The sequence below is a fragment of the Ochotona princeps genome, chromosome 18 (assembly GCF_030435755.1).
Source record: "Ochotona princeps isolate mOchPri1 chromosome 18, mOchPri1.hap1, whole genome shotgun sequence".
NCBI lineage: Eukaryota > Metazoa > Chordata > Mammalia > Lagomorpha > Ochotonidae > Ochotona > Ochotona princeps.
This window is the reverse complement of record NC_080849.1, coordinates 28,899,340-28,920,496: the sequence shown is the minus strand read 5'-3', so window position 1 is coordinate 28,920,496 and position 21,157 is coordinate 28,899,340. Positions and strand designations below refer to the sequence as shown.

At 36.4% G+C, this 21,157-nt stretch overlaps 1 protein-coding gene across 1 annotated transcript in view; it reads left to right on the top strand.

The window, feature by feature from the left end:
- Nucleotides 1–21,157, top strand: part of KIAA1328 (KIAA1328 ortholog) — a 208,911-nt gene that overhangs the window by 12,489 nt on the left and 175,265 nt on the right. The window contains exon 5 of the mRNA XM_058676791.1: nt 11,000–11,115. Coding sequence (XP_058532774.1) covers nt 11,000–11,115 — 116 coding nt within the window. The remainder of the gene's footprint in view (nt 1–10,999; nt 11,116–21,157) is intronic.

Below are 21,157 nucleotides of genomic sequence, written 5' to 3'. Positions count from 1 at the left end.
TCATTGGAGCATAGACCAAAAAAAAAGGCATTTTCTGGTGAAAAAAAGGTTTTAAAAGCAAAGAAACAATAGAATCAAGCCACTCTCCAATTTAGATTTTCTTGCTTTCCAAAATTATATATTTTTGCTTGGGAATATATATATATTCCCAAATTATATACATTTAAAGGCATGGTAGTAAAACCACAAGAATATTTGCACTTTGCTAACTCCTACAGCTTTCAAATAAACACATTTGGATTTTGAAAATGATAATTCTTACTTGCTTGGAATTAGTATTGCATTTTGTTAATATTGAAGATGACATATTTACTGTGTATAATTTCATTGTGAAATACATGTCTGGTTCGGGGGGTTCTTAAAAATACTTAATAAAATTTTATACACACATATATACACACACATGATATGGAACTACTGAGTCTAAGTTGTAAAAGTTAAATTGAGGAAGAGATCACAGCTAAAAGTTGATAAAAAAATAATGACAGTTATTATTATTCAATTGTGTGTTTGGATATAGAATTTTTCCTTTGAGTGAGCCAGCTGTGTAAGATGTTTCAAAGCATATTCTATTGAGGTCTAACAATAATGCTTGTGGAGGCTTTTATAAAGTGATTGAAGTTAAAAATTTATTCCACTTTGTTATAGAAGCAGATGAACCAAAAGAAAAAAAAAGTCCTCTTTTGGGGACCAGAGCACACGGTATGAGAATTGAAAGTACACGCCTTAATCTAAATTTGATATTCCACTTGAAATAAGCAGTAATCTCTTTCATTAGAATCATTAGGCTATTGTAGTGTCTAAAGTATAACTTTCATTAACATCATTGGTTTTTATTCTTGGTGCTTTGAAGATGATTTTCTCAAAATGCTTTTACCACGAAGATGGCTGTGGATGTCCTAGTGTATGTTTGTTTGATAGCATTGGAAAGCTATTTATTATGGTCCTATGATGCTGTTATTGTAATCACCACCCCATTTCATTTTAGCTGCCAGACTTGGAAAATATTGCCTGTATTAGAGCATATTATTTTGGTTTTTATAATCCTTTGTTTCCTAGCAAAATGATAATTTCTTGGTAGTTTTTCTATAGCAGGTTAGTGTGGCAGTACCAAGTGAATATAAGTCTACTTAAACTGTTAAAGATCATATTTGTTTTTAATATACAGGACCATAAAAGCAACATATTTTTAACTATCTGAAATATGCAAGATTTCTATTGTAAGGCATTGCAATTTGATTTTTTTCTACATATTCTGCCCAAACCATTTCTTTTTTAAATTCAGTCATCGAAGTAGGAATGTAAAGAATGGAATTCCATATACCTCAAGCACTGGCAACAAAGCATTCTCACCCTTTATGGTCTATTCCTCCTGACTGTCCACCGCTATCTCAAATAGCTATTTTTCCTTTGGCATCAAACATATTTTCTCTTTTTAAAAAGATTTATTGTATTTTTATTGGAAAATCAGATACACAGAAGAGGAGAGACAGAGAGGAAGACCTTCCGTCAGTTGATTCACTCCCCAAGCAGCCGCGATGGCTGGAGCTGAGCCCATCTAAACCCTGGAGCCTGGAGCCTCTTCGAGTTTCCCATGTGGGTGCAGTGTCCCAAGGCTTTGGGCCATTCTCAATTGCTTTCCAATGCCACAAGCAGGGAGCTGGATGGAAAGTGCGGCTGCTGGAATTAGAACCGGTGCCCTTATGGGATCCCAGGGTGTGCAAGGCAAGGACTTTAGCCCCTAGCTACTCTACCGGGCCCTTTTTTATCCGAAGAAGTACTCCTTAGAGCCACTTTTTTTCTTTGTATTCTATAATGTAACTTTATTTCTAGAACAAAACCTCCACTATTATTTTCTACTCTTGTTGTGTTTCGTTCTTTCATCAATCTTGCTTATACGTCAAATAAATTTGCATGAAACAATATGTACATACTTTAAGTGCAAATTTCAGTAAGCTTTGACAAATACAGGTTATATAATGCATTTACTAAAATATAAAACAATTGTTTAACTCCAAAAAGTGACTGCTAGATCTTTCGGGTTCCTTTCTCTAGCTCCCATTCCAGGCAAACAGTAGTGTTATTTCAGTCATTACAGCTTGGTTTTACATGTTCTGATGCGACATATAGAAATGACTATATTCTATATATATAGAAATGACTTTTATCGTCTAGCTTCTTTGATGCAGCATAGTAATGTGTTTGAGTATGTAGCAAAATCTGTGTAGCATTAAATTAATACTTTTTAAGTGTATATAATTCATTGGCATTAATATTCATTGCTCTGTACAGCCATTTCCATCATCCACTTCCAGAACATTTTCATCATCTCAAACTGCAACTCTGTACCTGTGTAATAGCAGCTTATTCTCCTCTTTCATACTTCTAGAACTGTAATGCTACTATGTATCTCTATGAATTTAACTCTTGTAGGAATCTCATGTAATTGGAATAATAATATTTTTGCTTTCATAACTTATTCCCAGTATAACCTTTTTTTAAAAAAAATTGTTTCATTCCCCTAACCACTGGCCAGGCTGAAGCGAGGAGCCAGGAGCCAGGAACTCCAAGGAGGTTTTCTTTGTGGATGACAGAGCCCATATGCTTGGACCATCTTCCACTGCTTTTCTCAGGCCATTAGAGAGCTAAATCAGAAAGAAGTAGGGTGGCTGGGACACAAACTGCACGCATGTGGGGTGCTGGTGTTATAGGAGGCAGCATTACCTATTATGCTACAACTTCAGTCTTTCTTAACTTTTTAAGTTGCTTTCAATGGTTCCTTGGACCATTCTTCCCTTGTTTTCTGAAGCACACTGGCATGATATTGGTTCAAAAACAGACATTCCAGGACTCCCACTGACACTTGAATATGGGATGTCAGTGTTCCACACAGTGGCTTAACTTGCTGTACTACAATTATGTCCCCTGTATTGGATCTTTCAGTCTGTATTGTGTATCTGTTTATTTAGATTTTTAAGTTTTATTTCAATAGATTTTGGTGATTTTTAGGATGCAATTGCTAAGGATGTTTTGTCATATTTATGCATACATATTTTATTTGTAAATGATTTCGTGATTTTAATTTTGGTTTTTACATATTTGTGATTACATTTTATATTGTTGAGTTATTTTTTGAAACCTTATTAGACTTGCTCACTAGTTTTAGGAGATTTTCTGTTGATTTTCTTGCAGTTCTTTTAGGTGGACTATCATGTCATTTGTAACTAGGAACAGTTATCTTTTTCAACATATATGACTTTTGTGTCTTAACTCCTGTGCTGCCTTGGACTTACAGTGCTCTGCGAGTAAAAATGGTGGGAGAACATCCTTGCTGTATTTTTCAAATGGAAAGTAGCTCATCACATTAAGTACACTGGTAGCTGTTCATTTTTGTAGATGTGCTTTATCAAGTTGTTAACTTTCTCTGTTCCTAAATTTAAAAGAATAAGAGATAGCATGCTGTACTTTATTAAATGCTTTTTTCCACATCTATTGATATAATCCCATTTTCCTTGTTAGCCTGTAGATATAGATTATATCAATTGATTTTTAGCTGTTGGACCAACTTTGAATATCTATAATAAGTCTCAGTATCAATCATTGTCTTTTACATTGCCTGATTTAATTTGCTATTTTTTGTTGTGGATTTTTATATCAAAGTTCAAGAGGTTTTTGCATGTTTTTTTCTATTTTAGTGTGTTTTCATTAAATGGTATAACAGTGCTAGCTTCATAAAGTTGAATTAGGAAATATTTCCTCTTTTCCTGCTTAATGGAAGAAATTATGAAAGTTGATGTTGATTCTTCCTTAAGTGCTAGAATTCTCCAGTGAAGCCATCTGGGCCTGGAGATTTCTTTTTGAAGAACTTTTTAATTAAAAATTCTATTTCAAGATTATTCAAGTTACCTAGTTCATCTTGGTTAAGCTTTAGGATTTGTGGTTTGCAAGAATTGTTCCATTTCCAAGTTGCCAAATTTATGAGAATAAAATTATTAATAGTGTTAGCTTATTTTAATTTCTGCAGGAGTCATAGCACCTCATTTCTGATGGTTGATTTGTATTTTTTCTCTCATTTTTTCTCAGTCTTGCTTGATTTATCAATTTAATTGATTTTTTTAGAGACCCAGATATTTGTTTTATTGGTTTTTCTGGTATCATTGATTTTTATTTTTTCTTTTATTTATATTATTTCTTCCCTTCTTGTTGCCTTGTGGTTAATTGTGTTTTCCTGTTTATTAATACAACAACTTGGAGTCTGTTTTCTTTTAATGTAAGCATTTAACACTATAATGCTAAATCACTGCTTTTGCTGTGGCTCCCAAAATTTAATTTGCTGAATCTTTTTCATCCATTCATGTATTCTTCAAGTTTTTCTTTGAGCCTTCTTCTTTGACTTATGAATTACTTAGAACTGTTTTTCAAAATTTTCATGTACTTGGAGATTTCCCTCTTGTTTTGATATTACTGATTTGCTTACTGCTTATTCATTTATTTGAAAGGCTGAGTTAGAGCGAGAGCAAGTGGCTGAGAGATGGATTGACCATGTACTGGTTCACAGAAATACCAGCAGCAACTGGGGTTAGATCAGGAAAACCCAGGAACCAGGAACTCCTTTGTTATTGGAAAAAAAAAACAAAAAATAAAAAAGACAAAACCTATTTCTGCTGTCTTTAGTTTTTCCTATTTTTGTTTAATAATCCAACATATAATTAATCCTCCACTTCTGCTGTTTCTCCCTTTCCTGTGCAGCCTTCCTTTATTTGACTCCCTGTCCCGGGCCACCATTCCCCTCCCTTGAATGCCTTTTTTCCCCATTTGTGCTTTCACACACCAGTCCAAGCTAGATACCCATTGCTTAAATGGTCTGATCTTTGTGCTGGACTTTCCTCACTGCTTGGATAGTCTCTTTGCTCTGCTTAGGATTTGACATCCCTCATCAGGGATGTAAGTCCCTGTTTCCCTTCTCCAGCTTTTGTGTTGTTCTGCTTGCTTCCTTACATGTAAGGATGCTCTCTTCCTTCCCACATCAAGCTCTTTCGCTCAATGTCCAATTACTCCTTTGTGAGAATACCTTTGCTCTCTCTGTGCTTAGGAATATAATACACTGTGCTTGTCCCTATTATGTTTTACACTCAGGCTGCTATGAGAGATCCCCCTTCTTCTTGGGTTCAGACCATGGGCATTTTTTATGCTTCCTCAGCTGCTCTTGACCTTCATAAATCTCTGCACCAAACTTAAGTTCTGAGTCTTAGTTTGGGGTCACCATCTTTCTCTCGCATGGATATCCACCTCACCCAGTTTTAGCCACTTCGCCACAGTGGCTACACTACTACACCACCCTCTCAGACATTTTTTTTAGGAATAGTTGAAAGGCCATAGCTAATATGTATATAATAGGCATCCATGTGAAGGAGCTAATCAGTCATTTCTCAGATGGTTTGCATTTTAATGTTCTTTCTTACATGGGCTTATACAACTATATGCTAATTATTGCTTTCATAGCTATATACATGTATTCGTGTATCTCTATTGAATGGATTAAAATTTCTTAGACATGAAGTGAATAGGGGAAGGGAGAATTGTTGAGCTAATCTGTAAAAAGAAGGTGAAGAGCATAGGCTCTCAAGAATCCTAATAATGCTACTTATTTAGGGTAATGCCTCAAAATTGGAACTGGCTTGAATTGCACATTTTCAAGCTCATGCTTTCTAACTTTATCCTTAATGTATTACTTTTCAGGTTTGGGTTGAAAAATAAGCATTAATTGTTTACTATGTAATGATCTATTGTTTCCAAGCATTTGGAAAGGATACTCAATTTTGTCATGTTAAAATGCTTTTCTTCTGGTAATTTTTGAATTATTTTTTAATTCATCCAGGATATAGACAGTTACTGTTGAGTGATATTTTGTATTAGTTCTTGCAGATGCTAGAAAGGTTGTATCTTTATTCAGTTGGGAGGATACTTTTCTATTTAATTTTAATTTCAATTTGAAATTATAGAGATACTAAAACAATCTTATAGTAAAAGCTGCAAATAAAGTAAAGTCCTACTTTAACATGCCATCCCACCCTTGCCCCCCTCACCTACCTTTCCTCATAGGACCTGGCACCCACCACTCTGGCAGGCCCAGGGATCTGTGTCAGGTGACCCTGGCCCTGCTGGACTCCCTCCCCACCCCTGGGGCTCATGGGCCTGGCATCCACCACGCAGCAGGCCCAGGCACCTAGGCCAAGTGACCCGGGTCCTCCCAGACCACCACCCCCACCTCTGGGGCTCACAGACCCGGCACCCACCTTGCAGGTGGGCCTCAGGCCCCGCCAGACCTCCCACCTGAGTCAACTACAGACCCTGAACCCAATGCACCGACAGACCCAAGGACCCGAGCCAGAGATGCCCCTTGCCCTGCCACACCCTCACTCCACCCCAACCCTAGGGCTCACAGACTTTCACCCACCGTGCCAAGACTGGCATGATTTGCCTTACCTTGGTACTGTTACTGTGAACTGACTGGTTTTGTTGCTCAACCCAGACCATTCTGCAACCCACCCTGCTTCTCAGAACTGCCAATGGATGCTATGAACTGGTCCAGCCTAGTCTGTCCCCATATCTGACCCACATGTGTACTGGCAGGTACTGTAACCTGGCCTGGGCTGCTTCTTGCCTTGATTCTTGCGCTTACCTGCAGGGACTGTGTGTTAACAAAGGAGTTTCCCAAGCTCCTCTATCAGATTTCCTCCCAGTAGCAGATCTCACACACACCGGTTTGTTCTTGGCCAAAGTTGACTTAGTCCATCTCTTATCCTGGCTCAGCTGCCCCGCACCCATCTGGTTCTTACTGTTGGGTGTTAACTGCTCAGCCATATCTGATCCATGTCAGACACAGCTCTCACATGGTTCAGCAGGAGCCAAGACCTAGCTCAGCCTGTTATACACCCACCCTGGCTCTCACGAGTATCAGTGGGTGCTGGATTCTATCCCAGTCTGGTACTGCCCAAACCCAGGCCACACACATGCTGAGGGAGCCATGTACAGCCCAGACTGCTGCCTCCATTCTAGCCCTCGTGCTCACCAGTGGGGCATCCGCTTAGCTCCCCAACCAGGCCTGTTCCCAGCATAGATCTTGTGTGTGCCAGTGGATATTGCAGTTCCACAGGGGTAAGATTATCAATACAATTTGCATACATCTTTCACCCAACTTGCTGTACATTTCACATTAAAATAAAATTGGTCGAAACTAGGAAATTAACAATAATAAAATTGTGTCAACATAACTGTAAATTTTATTATATTTCACCAATGTCACTTAACTATTTCTGTTTTTTTTTATTCATTCAGTTTAGTACATCATATCTTATTTGGTTACCACATGCTTTAATCTTCTCCATCCAATTGACACTTTAAAAACAGTAGTTGTATATCATGCAAAGTTTTTCATTGTGTATTTTTATAATGTTTTTCCTTGATTCAAATAATGCATATATAACGAAAATGCAACAGAAGTGATGTGCTTTTTCAGTATGCCTTCTCAGGGACTACCTGAAAAAAATACTTTAAAAAATATAATTTGCAATAGATATTTAACAGGTTTTTTTGCATTTTCTTAGATAACCATGTGAGCGTTGTCTCTTATTCTGTTGATGAGATGTATGGAATCAATTGATTTTGGATGTTAAGCAAACATTGCATTCTTGGAGTAAATCCCAATTGATTGTGATGTGTACAGTCTTTTTGATGTATCTGGATGCTGCTGGCTAGCATTTTGTTGAGGATTTTTGCATCTTTGTCATAAGAGATACTAATTTGCAGTTATTACAGGATTGCAGACATGGATTACTATAATTTCTGAAATCACCCATTTTCTTAACAGTGCATTTCAATGATAACCAGATATTAAAATTTACCATTGGGGAGCTAAGATTATTTTATTGAATTATTTCTAGGTGAAATCCCTTCCATTTCACATTTTCTTTGCTTCAGAACAGTATATTCTTTTGATTACTAGGTATGCTGTCAATTGTGTTTCCTCCTCCTTCAAATCTGATACTGCCAAATAGGAGTTATTAAATAAGGGGAGAAACTTACTTGGTTGACTGTCAATGGAGCTGTAATTCCCTCTGTAATAGAAACTTTGTTGAGTTAACCTTGTCCTTTACTTAGTGTAAAAGTGTCCATTCCTGGAGTGTTTGGAAAAATAACAGGGATATGCAAAGCCATAAATGAACATTAATTTTTCTTAAAGCCTTCAGAACAAGTGTGTTAGGGAAGACATTTTGCATTAAAATAGACTTGACAGTTCTATAGACGAAAGTAGAAAATGTGCATGCATGTATAAGGTAAAATATAAGACTTTTAGGAAAGCATGAATATAAATATCTCTTGTACATATAATTTGTTAGAAATAGTTGAACATGAATTAAACAGTAAGACAAATATCAGAGTAAATACATTTTGCTTTATTGACAGATTCTTTGCATCTCAAGTCTGTCTATATTAATATACTTACTCATATTCGCTATGCTAATTTGCCACAACCAAGCCATGTGTGTCTTTAGATAGGCCTAATGAAAAGTGTTACCCTTTGTTCTTAATATAGCTTGTTAATTTTATAGCTTTCCAGAGCACGATAGCTAATAAAGGATGGTCTAATCATAGCAGCATAAAGGAAAATATCTTTATCTTAAAGACTTGCCAAATAATGTGGCAGCAAATATTTCCAGCATACCCAGAAACCAAATTTAGAAACTAAATGTAGGGTGGAGCACTTTATATTTTGAGTATAACCTATTACAGACGCTGGCTTTGTAAATTTGCCTGTACAAATATTTTTTCCCTCCCTGACCCCTTGGGTGTCTTCTTGGAGCTCCTTAGCATCACCAAAGAAAATGAATAAATGTTGCTGTACACATGTATTTTTGGACCTAGCCAGGCTTGAGCAGTAATCTCTGTATTTAGATTAATGTTGAAGTGAATTTGATGTTCTGCTTTTTTATAATTTTTGGTAGCTCTGGAACATTTCTTGGTAATGGAATAAATTACTGGTGCATTCTTCATTTTCATGGCTTTTTAGGTTCAGATAGAAACTACAGAGGGCTGTGTTCTGGTTTGCTTTTGGATACAGTTTATTAAATACAGTTATTGTGATTATTTTTTATACAAAAGGCCTTATATATTTAGTTTTTTGTATTCTTTGTAAATATTGTCATTCTTAGAGATTACCCTCTTAGAAAGAAGGACCTGCATCCCATTCCAAAGCCTATATGTGAAACATAAGTGGTATGATTTTGGAAATGACTTGAATACCATGAAAGAAAGAAGTACTTATTTGATAAGTACTGTTTGTTATGTGATTTCACACAAATGACTTTGAAGATAAGATAGAGTGAATTCTTGAACGTTAAAAATTCTAATTTTCATTAGTTTATTTAATTGATTTTCATATATCTGAAAGCAAGCAAGCAAAAGAATTCATATTATTTGGAAGTTGTTCTGATGTTACAGTAGTTTGAAGGAAGTAAATTTAGTGGATTAAAGAAAAGGTTTAGATTCCATATACATTTTGTTAAGTTATCCCTGTGTCCTCTTAGAATAAGTATCTTTTTTGGAGGATTAAGTTCCAACAACAGAGAAATTCAGGGTTAACATCTGTGGTGCTGAGTAGCATGAAGATTAGGGGCGTCCAATAAATGCTTCAGGTGATTATAAATTTTAGGAATAGACTGGGCTTTTGGTTTAGCAGTTAAATTGCTTTTAGAGATACTGTATCCTGTATTGGAATACCTGATTTAAATGGTGGTTCCTCCACTTCTGATCCAACTTCCTGCTAATATGCACCCTGGGAGGCAGCACATGGAGCACTTGGGTTCCTGCCACTCATGGGCAGTCTGCACAGAGTTCTGGATCCTTGACTTCTTCCTGACCAAGTTTTGGCTACTATGGACATTGGGAAATGAACTAGCAGATAGAAGGTTGATTTCCTCTCTCTCTTTCTGCTTTATAAATGAGAACAAATTTTATTGCTGAGATTTGTTTTAAAATTTCTTTTTGAAAAAGATTTATTTATTTTTATATGAAAGGTAGATATACAGAAAGAGAGAGATAGTCCATCTATTACTTCACTCCCAAAATAGCTGCAAGGGCCAGAGCTAAGTGCGTTCAAAGCCAGGAGCCAGGAGACTTTTCCAGGTCTCCCATATGGTTGCAGGGGCCTAACATCTTGGGCCATTCTCCACTGTTTTCCAACGTCACTTGCAGAGAGCTGGATGAGATGTGAAGCAGCCAGCACTTGACTGAGCACCCATATGGGATACCAGAACCACAGGTAGAAGCATAATCTACTACACATCAATGTTGTCTACCCCAATTTTTTTTTCTTTGTACTTCTGTTGAAAACTATCCCTTTTAGATATGATTAAATCGTGTAGTTAGAATTCCTTCACAGTTTGATATAGTATCAAACATTACAGATTTTTTAGTTCAGTATTTAAAACTTTGTAATCACTTTTAGACTAATAATGTGCTCCAAACCTTCATTTACACAAATGCCATCTTTTTATTTCAGTTCAGTTACCATGATAACAATGAATAAAGGTTATTAGCGCCCCCCAAAGTAAAATTGGCTGTATGTACTAAAATATATATGTTGTCTGTTTTGTTGATAGAATTTAAATAAAGGTAGGAAAATCGTTTTCATCAAAACATTGATTATGCCAATTCTGATGATGAATAAATGAAACCTTATGGGTTGGAATATTTTTATAGTTATATATTATAATTCCTTCATGAGAGTTTCCATACTTTAGATGTTTGTGACAAGTAGGGACATTCTTGATGTCAAATCATGTGTGTGTTTTGTTACAATGCTACGATTTTTAGAGTATCTCTGAAGAATTTCACTTACCTTTGGAGGAAATCTAGTTTTGGTGGACTGCAGGTGCAAGCATATTTTTAGTTTTATTCACTTAGGCAGTTTTAGTTTTCATTTTTGTATTTCTTTCAGAGTAAGTGAAGAAAAGGAAGTGACAGAAGAACGGCTGAAAGCTGAACAGGAAACGTTTGAGAAGAAGATCCGGCAGTTGGAAGAACAGAATGAACTGATCATCAAAGAAAGGGAAGATATCCTTTTTGAAAGTCCTCTTTCTAACGCACAGAAAGTTTGACTCTTTCATGAAGGAAATATAAACTCCAGAGAAATAATTGTTCTAATTTATACTGGGGAATAAATCTGCATGTGCTGCTGTTTCCAGGCAGAGGAAACGACACTTCCCAGCATGTGCCGTTGCTTCCCTTGTGCTTGACAAGCTGTCCAGCTGTTCAGCTGCTGCTGTTATGCTGCAAAGCACATATTTGTCAACTAAAAAAGACAATAAGAAATTTGAACATTAAGATGTAATGTTGGAACTTTATTTCTCTTCCACTGCTGTAATTGAGCCTGAAACATCCTTGTATTTGGTATTATTTCTAGCTAAAGTTCTGGCAGCCCTTAGGAATTCTACTCTGAAATCATAAAAATAAGACCTTATAGATGTGACAATTGAAAAGCACTTATATTGTAGCAAAAGTCTCCCAAACCATTCACAGAAAGAGGTGAGTCAGATTGGTAATAGACAGTTTAGAAAGCCTAGCCACCAGTTGGAGTGGTCCTTGTTTGTCTTTTTAGATACTTTGAATTGCGTGTCTGTCTGGAAAGGTAGACTCTAGTTTTGGTGGACTATAATGCGTGTAGCAAGTAATAGATGAATATTATTTCTTCTCAGTGCTGACAAAGGCTAAACTTAGCATGACTGTGAAGGCTAAGTATTAACATACCCCAGTTGATTGTAGGGGCAATGTTTTCCTGCTTTTCTTCATGATTTGGCCAGGGATACGCAAACTCGGGCTCTGCATTAAATGCTGTAGGGTGCCTACTAAGTCTAGCCACACCCATTTCTGTATGTGTTGTCTGTAACTGCTTTGTGCTCCAGTTGCAGAATAGTGCAACAAAGACCCTATAGTTCTCCTAGCACGGAATATTTATTATGTGACCTTGCACAGAAAAAGTTTGCTCTCCCATCATCTACCTTAGGAGCTGAAGATGGGAACTAGTGTTATGGCACAGAGGGTTAAATTGCTGCCTTCAACAGTGGGATCCCAAAGGAGACTTGGTTCAAGTTTCAGCTGTCTACTTCTGTCTAGCTCCCTGCAATGTCCCTGGAAAATCAAAGGAAGATGGTACAAGTGATTGGGCCCCTACTACCCATTTGGGTGTCTTGGATGGAGTTCCTAGTTCCTGGCTTGGCCTGACCCTACCCTGGCCATTTTGGCCATTTGGGGAGTAAACCAGCAGATGAAACATTTCTCTGTCTATCTCTGTCTTTCTAATAAGTAAATCAATCTATCCTTCTTTCTTTTCTTTTTTTTTTCTTTTCTTTCTTTCTTTCTTTCAGAAGCTAATCATGGAAGAAAATGCATGTACATAAAGTTAACTTGGACCTGTGGCATGGTAAGACCTATTTTTTTTACATGCTGGGAAGAAATTTGGTGTGGTCATTTTTTCCTTTTTATGAATGAGCAATTTTTTCAAAAATAGGTTTATTTATTTGAAAGGGACAGTTACAGTGAAAGGAGTGACAAGAGACAGAGATAGAAATCTCCTATCTGCTGATTTACTCCCAAAATGGCAGTAGTTACTGTTGGGCCAGGCTGAAACCTGGCTTCACAACCCAAGTGGATAACAGGAACCCACTACTTAGGCTGTGTTATCCAGGCTCATTAACAGGTAGCTATATCAGAAGTGGAACAGCTGAAACTCGAATTAGTGCCCACATGGGATTTTGTTGTCATAGCAGCAGCTTGATCTTCTGCGCCACAGCACTGGGCTCACAAATGAAGATCGAAATAAATATTATAGCATTGTCAAAGACCTAGTAAACATACTCAGTTTAAATTTTTTTTAACCATCAAAGCTAGGTGATACATGCAGAACTTTATTGTCAAAGGTGGGAGAAAGATATGGTACAAGACAGTAGTGTCCACTATTTTTACCTAAGTAGATAGTTCAGGTGCAAATCTCCTTTACCAGAATTAAGCTGCCAAAGGTTAATATAGATGACTTTACAGTACATAAAATTCTCTAAAACTTAGAAATATAAAATGAGGCTGTAATTTAAAACAGTATAATTTTGACTACAGATAAATTATCTATCATGAGTGATTCAAACTCAGATAATTTCAACTCATTTTAAAGTCGGTTTCAGTGTAGGAAGCTATATTCATAAATTGTGAGTTTTGACATTTTAAAAAGGATGTGTTACACCAAATTGGTGAGATTTTTGTCTTAAAAGTTCTAGTAATTTGACTTTCTAATCTAGTATGTCTGAACAAGTAAATACACGCCACTGCAACATAATACAAATACTAATACTAGAGAGTAAATTTTACGTGTTTGCATTAGAATAGAACTGTTAAAGGATTTGTTATTTCAAAAAATTAAGAATTGATCATGAAAATAACCAAGATTCTTGGTAATTTTTAGATTTTGAACAGCAGTTTACTTCTTGAGAGTTTATATAAATGAACATACTACTTGCAAAGCCAACCAATGTGATGATTCTCGTTGATTTTGTCTGGCTGAATAATTATGACAAGAGAGAAATTTGAAACTTTCTGATTGTCCAGTAACAGTAAATCTGAAACATTCGTGTAGTATGTGGCAGTAACAAGTAGCATGTAACATATAACAATAAAAGACAGGATGTAACCATTAGAAAAATTGATTGAACTGTTTGGGTTTCTAAAACATTATAACTCAGATCAAGAGCAATATCAAACGTTTGCAGAAGGAGAGTCTAATGTTTGCTGACTTGCTGTCTTTAACTCATTGATATAGCCAGTGAAGAGACAGTGATGAAAATAACGTGGGCCTCAGAGTCTCCAACATCCCCTTTCTGCCCTGAGTGACTGAATAACTCAGTTCCTCTGAGTCTACTTTTTTTTTTAATGTATAGTATTTAGGTAATGAATAATGCTTTATTTACTTGCCTGTTGAAATTTGACTGGCTTTTAACAATTTGTGCATAAGAACCTTAAAGTGTCTTGCAGTTATTAGGAGTTGAATAAAAGATAGCAATTATCATTTTGACTGCTATGAATTTGGATAAAGGATAAGAAGACTAATTCGTCTGGTTTTCAATTCTGTGCCTGTTTTTACTAAGATTTTGATAATTTTCATCAGGTTATGCAAGTGGTTAGGCTAGTTGGAAAACCAGTAGTAGAGTAAAATCTGTTTGTTCCCAGCTTTTATTTTCTAATCCCTTGGAAAAAGGAACACTCTGCCATTTACCCTGCTAGTAAGCTCACTGGGAGGACACCAGATTTTAATTTCCTATCCTAGAAACCAAAATGTCAGAAATATTTCTGGTTTTTTTATTTTTATTTCATTTTCTATGATCTTTCTGTTTGGTATTAAGAAAATTGATGATATTTGGTCACAGGCTTTAGCACTTTGCATAGGCAGTCATTTTAGAAATCCTAGGAAGGAAGAATTTTAAAGAAGCTAACTGTTCTTTTTGAGGACTATTTTAGAATTTCTTTAATGTCTTTGTGTATCTGCGCTGAAAATGCATTAGAGAAATTCACAAGAATTTTATCTAGTAATCTTTAAAAGCATATTCATTTTAAATACTTGAGATGTTTAAAGCTTTCTGTTAACTTTACAACTGACTTCTGTAGCAACAAGATAACCATCCTCGATTGTCATCTCTTGTATTATCTGCAGGATGGGCATCATCCTGTAGAAAGTGCTGTCTTTCATATATCTGGGTGGAATTGTGTAGGGAGGGAGAGTGAGCAAGGAAAGATGTATTGAAAAGAATTTCAGGGTTTTAAGAGAAAGGATTCTTTTCATTGTTCGTCTTGCCTCTTCATAAGGAAAGGGAGGGAGGAAGATTATTTAGTCATGGAAATAGCTGTGGGAGAATTCATCAACTTTGATGAATCTTAGCCATTTTGTTTTGAATAAATATTGGGCTCCTGTTTACACATTTACAAAGTAAATTATTTAGTGTTAGTATTCTGTGTACTTGACTATAACCAATTTATTCCATTTAACCAGCCCTAGAACATACTGCTTCACTAATCCTGTCATTATCTCTTTCAAATTGTAGGTGGTACACTGCTTGGAGCTCATTTTATTTGTTCTATGATACTGTGGAAATTTAGCAGATTTAGGGCCATTGTTATTGTATATCGTCCTGGAATGTTGTTTTAAGTCAGAATAACAGATGAAATGAATTTTCATTTGTATTGCAGGGAAATAAATACTTAAGGAAACATTCAGTTGTTAATAGTTATTTTATCAGTTTTTTAAAAGATTTGTTCATTTGAAAGATTAGGTTACAGAGAGAGAGCAATAAGGAGAGAAATCTTTCATTCATTGCTTCATTGTCCAAATGATCACAGCGGCCAGGACTGGGTCAAGCCTAAACCAGGAGCCAGTAACTGTCTGAGTTTTACTGATAGGTGACAGGGACCCAAGCACTTGGTCATCTTCTGTTGGTTTTCCAGGCTGTTAGCAGGGAGCTGTATTGGAAGTGGAGTTGCTGGGATTCCTTCATGGCCCTTTTCTGGGATGCTGGTGTCTCATGTACTGCCTTAACTAACTGCCCCACAGCACCAGCCCCTAAACCATTCTTGAAGACAGATGTTCTTCTCTTACAATGTTTATATCTTAACGCTAAGTAAAAGGTGAAATGATGACTAGTATTTGTGGAAGCTTTTTAGATTATATAAAGTTATCCATATGCTTAATCCTTTTAAAGGAGTGGTTAAGTTACTTTTAAAAACGTATTTATTTGAAAGATTTACAGAGAGGAGGCATGTGCGCACATACATACACACACACACACAATGAGAGAGTGATACCAATCCACAGGTTCACTATACAAATGGCTGTGACAGCTGGAGCAGAGACAGTCTGAAGCCAAGCACCATTTTTATTACATCACTTCACTTTTTTTAATAACTTTCTGTAGCTTTTCATGGCCTGGAAGATCAAGAGCATATTCCTGAGTATGTCATTCAAACTCTCCCTTTTTAGTGTAAAAAAACAAACAAGGAAACCAAAACAGATATGGCCTTCCTTGTAGTACCTCCATAACTAGTCTGGACTGTCTCATTGCTTTTTCTTATTTCTTAGAATTTATTTCTATTTCTTTGTCGTTGTTTTTCGCTGATTTTTTTTTCCAAGATGTCTCCTTAGTCATCTTTCCTGATAATGGTTTCTAATACTGATCCCTTAACTTTCCTACCTGTGCCCACTGTTGTGGCTTATATTTCTTTATAAGATGATTTAGGTCAGCTCTGGAGCACTAGCAACAATGCTTCTTGAATTTTGAGTAAGAGACAAAATGTTAGAGCTTTATATCTTCATCTTTTTTGTACAATTGTGACTTTAGAGGAATCATTGAATGTAGGGACATTTCAATGACATTCTAGAAGACTAAGTCAACTTGCAGTGACTTTAGCCTTGAATAGGAGTGAGAAAATGTTTTCTAGCTAAAGGAGTCTCTATACTTGAAAGAACTTTTTTGTTTCAAGGCTGGGAGAAATTTTTGAGATCTACCTTATATCTCCTAGTACCTTTCTGATTTTTATTATTTTTTTTCTGTGAGAATGAAACAAATATTTTTAAAAATCTGAAGCATTTATTTAACTACTAACCCTTACATTATTTGGGGTATTCTGAGAGGAGGTTGTACTTTTTCCTTTTAGCTCCACTGCCCATTATTACATGCTTATCAAGGTTCATTTGTTAATTTGTTTTTTTTTTGTTTTTATATTTGTTATAGATTGAAATATGTTTGCTTCTCCCACCCTTCCCCCTCCCTTCTACCCCTTGCCCTACCTGTCAGTGTTACTGTGAGTGAAGAGAGCTTTAGGAAGCAAAGATTAAAAGAGGTCGTAACAGTGAGGCCCTAATCCAGTAGAACTATGGCTTTGTGAGAATAAAGATCTCTTCTCCATCTCTTCTCACCTGTGACGAGGCAGTAATGACACAGAAAGCCAGAAGAGCCCTTATTAAAAACTGGGCCCTTCTATGCCTTGATGGTGGACTTTGCAGGCTCCAGAACTGTGAGAAGATGAATTTTATTGCTTTACACTCAGTCTTGCAGCCTTAGCAGATTAATACAGTACTTGACACATATTTAATTCTTTGCTATTTTTTCATTTTAGATATGATGAAAAGGCCTTTCTGCCCTTTGTAGAAATGATACTGTTTTTAAACTTTGATGTGTTTTCAGATGTAATCCTCTAATTATTTTCCCTTATTTTTATACTCCTGGTTGTGTGTGTTAATGCACATATCAAGAATAATTTTAATATTGCTTTTTATTTTTAAAAATATTTGAAGGGAAAGAGAAAAAGAGGCACATACACAGGCATGTAGATAAATACACACACTCATACACACATGAGAAAATGAGGGAGGCGCCGTTTGGTTCACTCTGCACCTGCTGACAACAGCCAGGACTGGGCCATGCCAAAACCAGGAGCCCAGGACTCAGTCTAAGTCTCACTTGAGTGCAGGGAAGCTGGGATAGGATCCTAGATACTCCGTGTGATGTAGGCCTCTTACATACCATACCAGAAGATCACTTCTGTATTGTATTTATATGAGTTAGGCATTTGGGGATTTGTCTCTGCCTTATTGTTTGAGACTCTTAGTAACTTTATATGTATGTGTACATATATATGTATGTATATATATAATATATATATAATTATTGTTCAAGAGTGTTCATTACTGTATTTATCCTTTTCTATTAGGGATCCACCATAAGGACTGTTCTGGTGGAATCTCTTCAGCTAAGTCCATTTGCCATACCTCAGCTTACAATTGCTTTAGATGTGAAGAATATAATGAATGACTTTATTATTAATCAATAGCAAAGTATTTCTTAGTGTTCTTAAACTTAGAGTGGACTTCACTTATGATTAGTTCACTGACTCAAATAGTAATATTTTTATTACATGTAGAGACTTACAGATTATTTCTTTTTTTAAAAACTAGTATCTCAGTATTTTGCATCTCCAAGTTCTGTGTTTTTTTTCAAAAGCAGTAGATATAATTTCAGTATATTCATGCAATGAATAGAAGTTAACACTTTCTGAAATGAATTTCCCTATACAAAAGATAGTAAGGATTGTTACCTTCCCGTCATCAAACAATAGCAAGAAAAACAAAGGAAAAAACCACCTTTCTTTTTTTTTTAAGATTTATTGATTTATTTAAGATTTAGTTATTTTTATTGCAAAGTCAGAGATATATAGAGAGGAGGAGAGACAGAAGGTAGATCTTCCATCCGATGATTCACTCCCCAAATAACCACAATGGCCGTTGCTGATCTGATCCGAAGCCAGGAGCCAGGAGCTCTTCCAGGTCTCCCACACAGGTGCAGGGTCCCAAGGCTTTGGGCTGTCCCTGACTGCTTTCCCAGGCCACAAGCAGGGAGCTGAATGGGAAACAGGGCTGCTGGAATTAGAACCAGCACCCATATGGGATCCTGGTGCATTCAAGGCGAGAACTTACGCCACTAAACCACAGTGCTGGGCCACCACGCTGGGCCCAGATTTATTTATTTTTATTGGAAAGGCAGATATACAGAAAGGAGGAGAGACAGAGAGAAAGATCTTCTTTCCACTGATCCACTCCCCAGGTGAAACCAATGGCCAGAGCTTAAACAGTCTGAAGCCAGGAGCCAGGACCTTCTTCCAGGTTTCCCATGCGGGTGCAGGGTCCCAAGTCCTCAGGCCGTCCTCAACTGCTTTCCCAGGCCACAAGCAGGGAGCTGGATGGGAAGTGGAGCTGCTGGATATGAATTGGCTGCCATATGGAATCCTGGCAAATTCTGGGTGATAACTTTAGCCACTAGGCCACCATGCCAGACCCAAAAACACCTTTTTTTTTTTTTTTTTTTTTTTAACACTGCTAACCAGTGCTCCAAAATCTGAAACCTTATGAACTTGTCTGGTATTCTCAAAACTGCAGAGTTTGAGGCATTTTAGTTATCAAAATTTTGCATTAAGAATTTTCATTCTTTGCAGAAATCCCAATCTGCTGAATCTTACTTTCTTGAATCCTTAGGTTTGTCAAGAGTAAAGCCAAAGGAGCAGGAGCCCCTCCCTCTCACAGTAGTCTCAAGCAGCCCTTGTATTTCCAAATAAACTTATCCTGGAAAAATCGAGATATCTGAAGATGATGCTTCTGTTCCAGTTAGCCTGTTTTTCAACTAGTAATTGCAATGTATGTGTTTTTGGTTTTTTGTTTTGTTTTGGAGGTGGGAGGAGAGGAGTAGATGTTCATATCTGGAAGATTCTTTCTACACAAAAGCTGGTAAACACACAGAAATTTCAGGAGTTTATCAAGGAGGAAAGAGGAAGATAAATGAAGCCAACAGAAAAGAAGGTTAGAAATAATAATTGCCCCAAGAGAGAAATTTGCACTGGATGAAGTTTGTCATTAGAGAGTTTATGATATAGTGACAAAACAGAATACTTAGTTCACAGAAAAGTTGCCACATAGCCACATCTGTTCGCATTAATAATCCCAAGGAAAGGATGTACCAAGCTGAAAGCATGAAGACTAGTTTGACATCAGAACAGATGCCACAGCATCCAGAAGTAAATCCTTTGTGTAATGTTCTGTAGTAACTGAGATGGCAGAAATGTCATTTGAGATGCAACTAGGGTAACTTTTCTCTTACTGAATAAAAATAATTTGAAAATCCTGTTTGTAGAAATTGGGTGCCTCAAGGATGACTTATCTTGATGTATATTAAATAAAAGAGCACCAAGAGTTATAAAGCTTGGATGCTTGGCTTAGTGCTGCCACTAAACTGTAGCTGAATGACGTTGGAAAAACTAACTGCTGAATTTTTTTGTTTATTAACTTTTTTAAAAGATTGATTTATTTTTTTTTGAAAGGCGATCTACCTAGAGAAGGAAATAAGAGAAAGATCTTCCATTTGCTGGTTCACTCAGCTCAAGACAGAGTTGAGTCAATCAGAAGGCAGGAACCAAGCACTTCATCTGAATCTCCCACATGGGTGCAAACTCCCAAGGCTTTGGGCCATCCTCTTCTGCTTTCCCAGGCCACAAGTGGGGAGCTGGATGGGAAGTGGAGCAACTGGGACATGAACTGGCATCCATTTGGGATTTTTCTATATTGGCAACTTAAGCTATATATTCTAGGCAGCATAACAGAGTTTGTTAAACCTGAAAAGTTTTGCATTTGTTTTGATTTTTTCATGATTAAATTTATAAGCAGTATTTATTTTTGTTGGTTGATTTTAAATATTTTTACAGATGTTTTCCCCAAAACAGTAGCCAGTGTTGGCAGGGATCCAATTAACTGAGCCATCATTTGGGGTCTCCCTGAGTGCACATTAGCGGGAAGCTGGAATGGAGAGTAGAATGGGGACTAGAATCCAGGTACTCTGATAATGGATCCAGCATCTCAAGCCGTATCTTAACCACTGCCACAAATACCTGCCGCATGATTTTATATTTTTTATCCTTGCTAAATCCTTATTTACTGTAGTAACTATTTTACAGAGACCTTTGAATTTTATGTACAGTTATGTCATCCTCAGATTAAGTCAATTAGAGTTTTCCCTATTCGTTGTATGCTTTCCTTTTCTTATTATTTCTAGTTAGATATTAGATATCATAAGTAAATGTCTTATTCGAAGGCTTAGAAAAATACATTCTTATCAAAGGTCCTTAAAGACATCATGTAAAATGCCTATAACAAAAATCATGCAGATTTCAGAATTCCCTTTTAATTTCATGTTTCATGAACTTTTGAAGTATTCTCATATTTCATCCTTTGATGTTAGCTGTAGGCTTTTTTGAGTTTGCTAGATGCATTTTTATCACATTGAAGAATTTCTCTTATTTATGGTTTAGTAAGAAGTTTTTTTTCTGTGTTTAAATCATGAATGAACTCTGATTATTCATGGTACTTCACATTCTGTTATTTATTGTCTAGTTCCATCATACAACATAATTTCTATGTTGTACGCTATTGTATACTGAGAATCTACAATATATTGTAGTCCATTAATAATCTGCCATAGAAATGAATTGTTAAACCAGAGTTGCTTCATCATAGCTCATT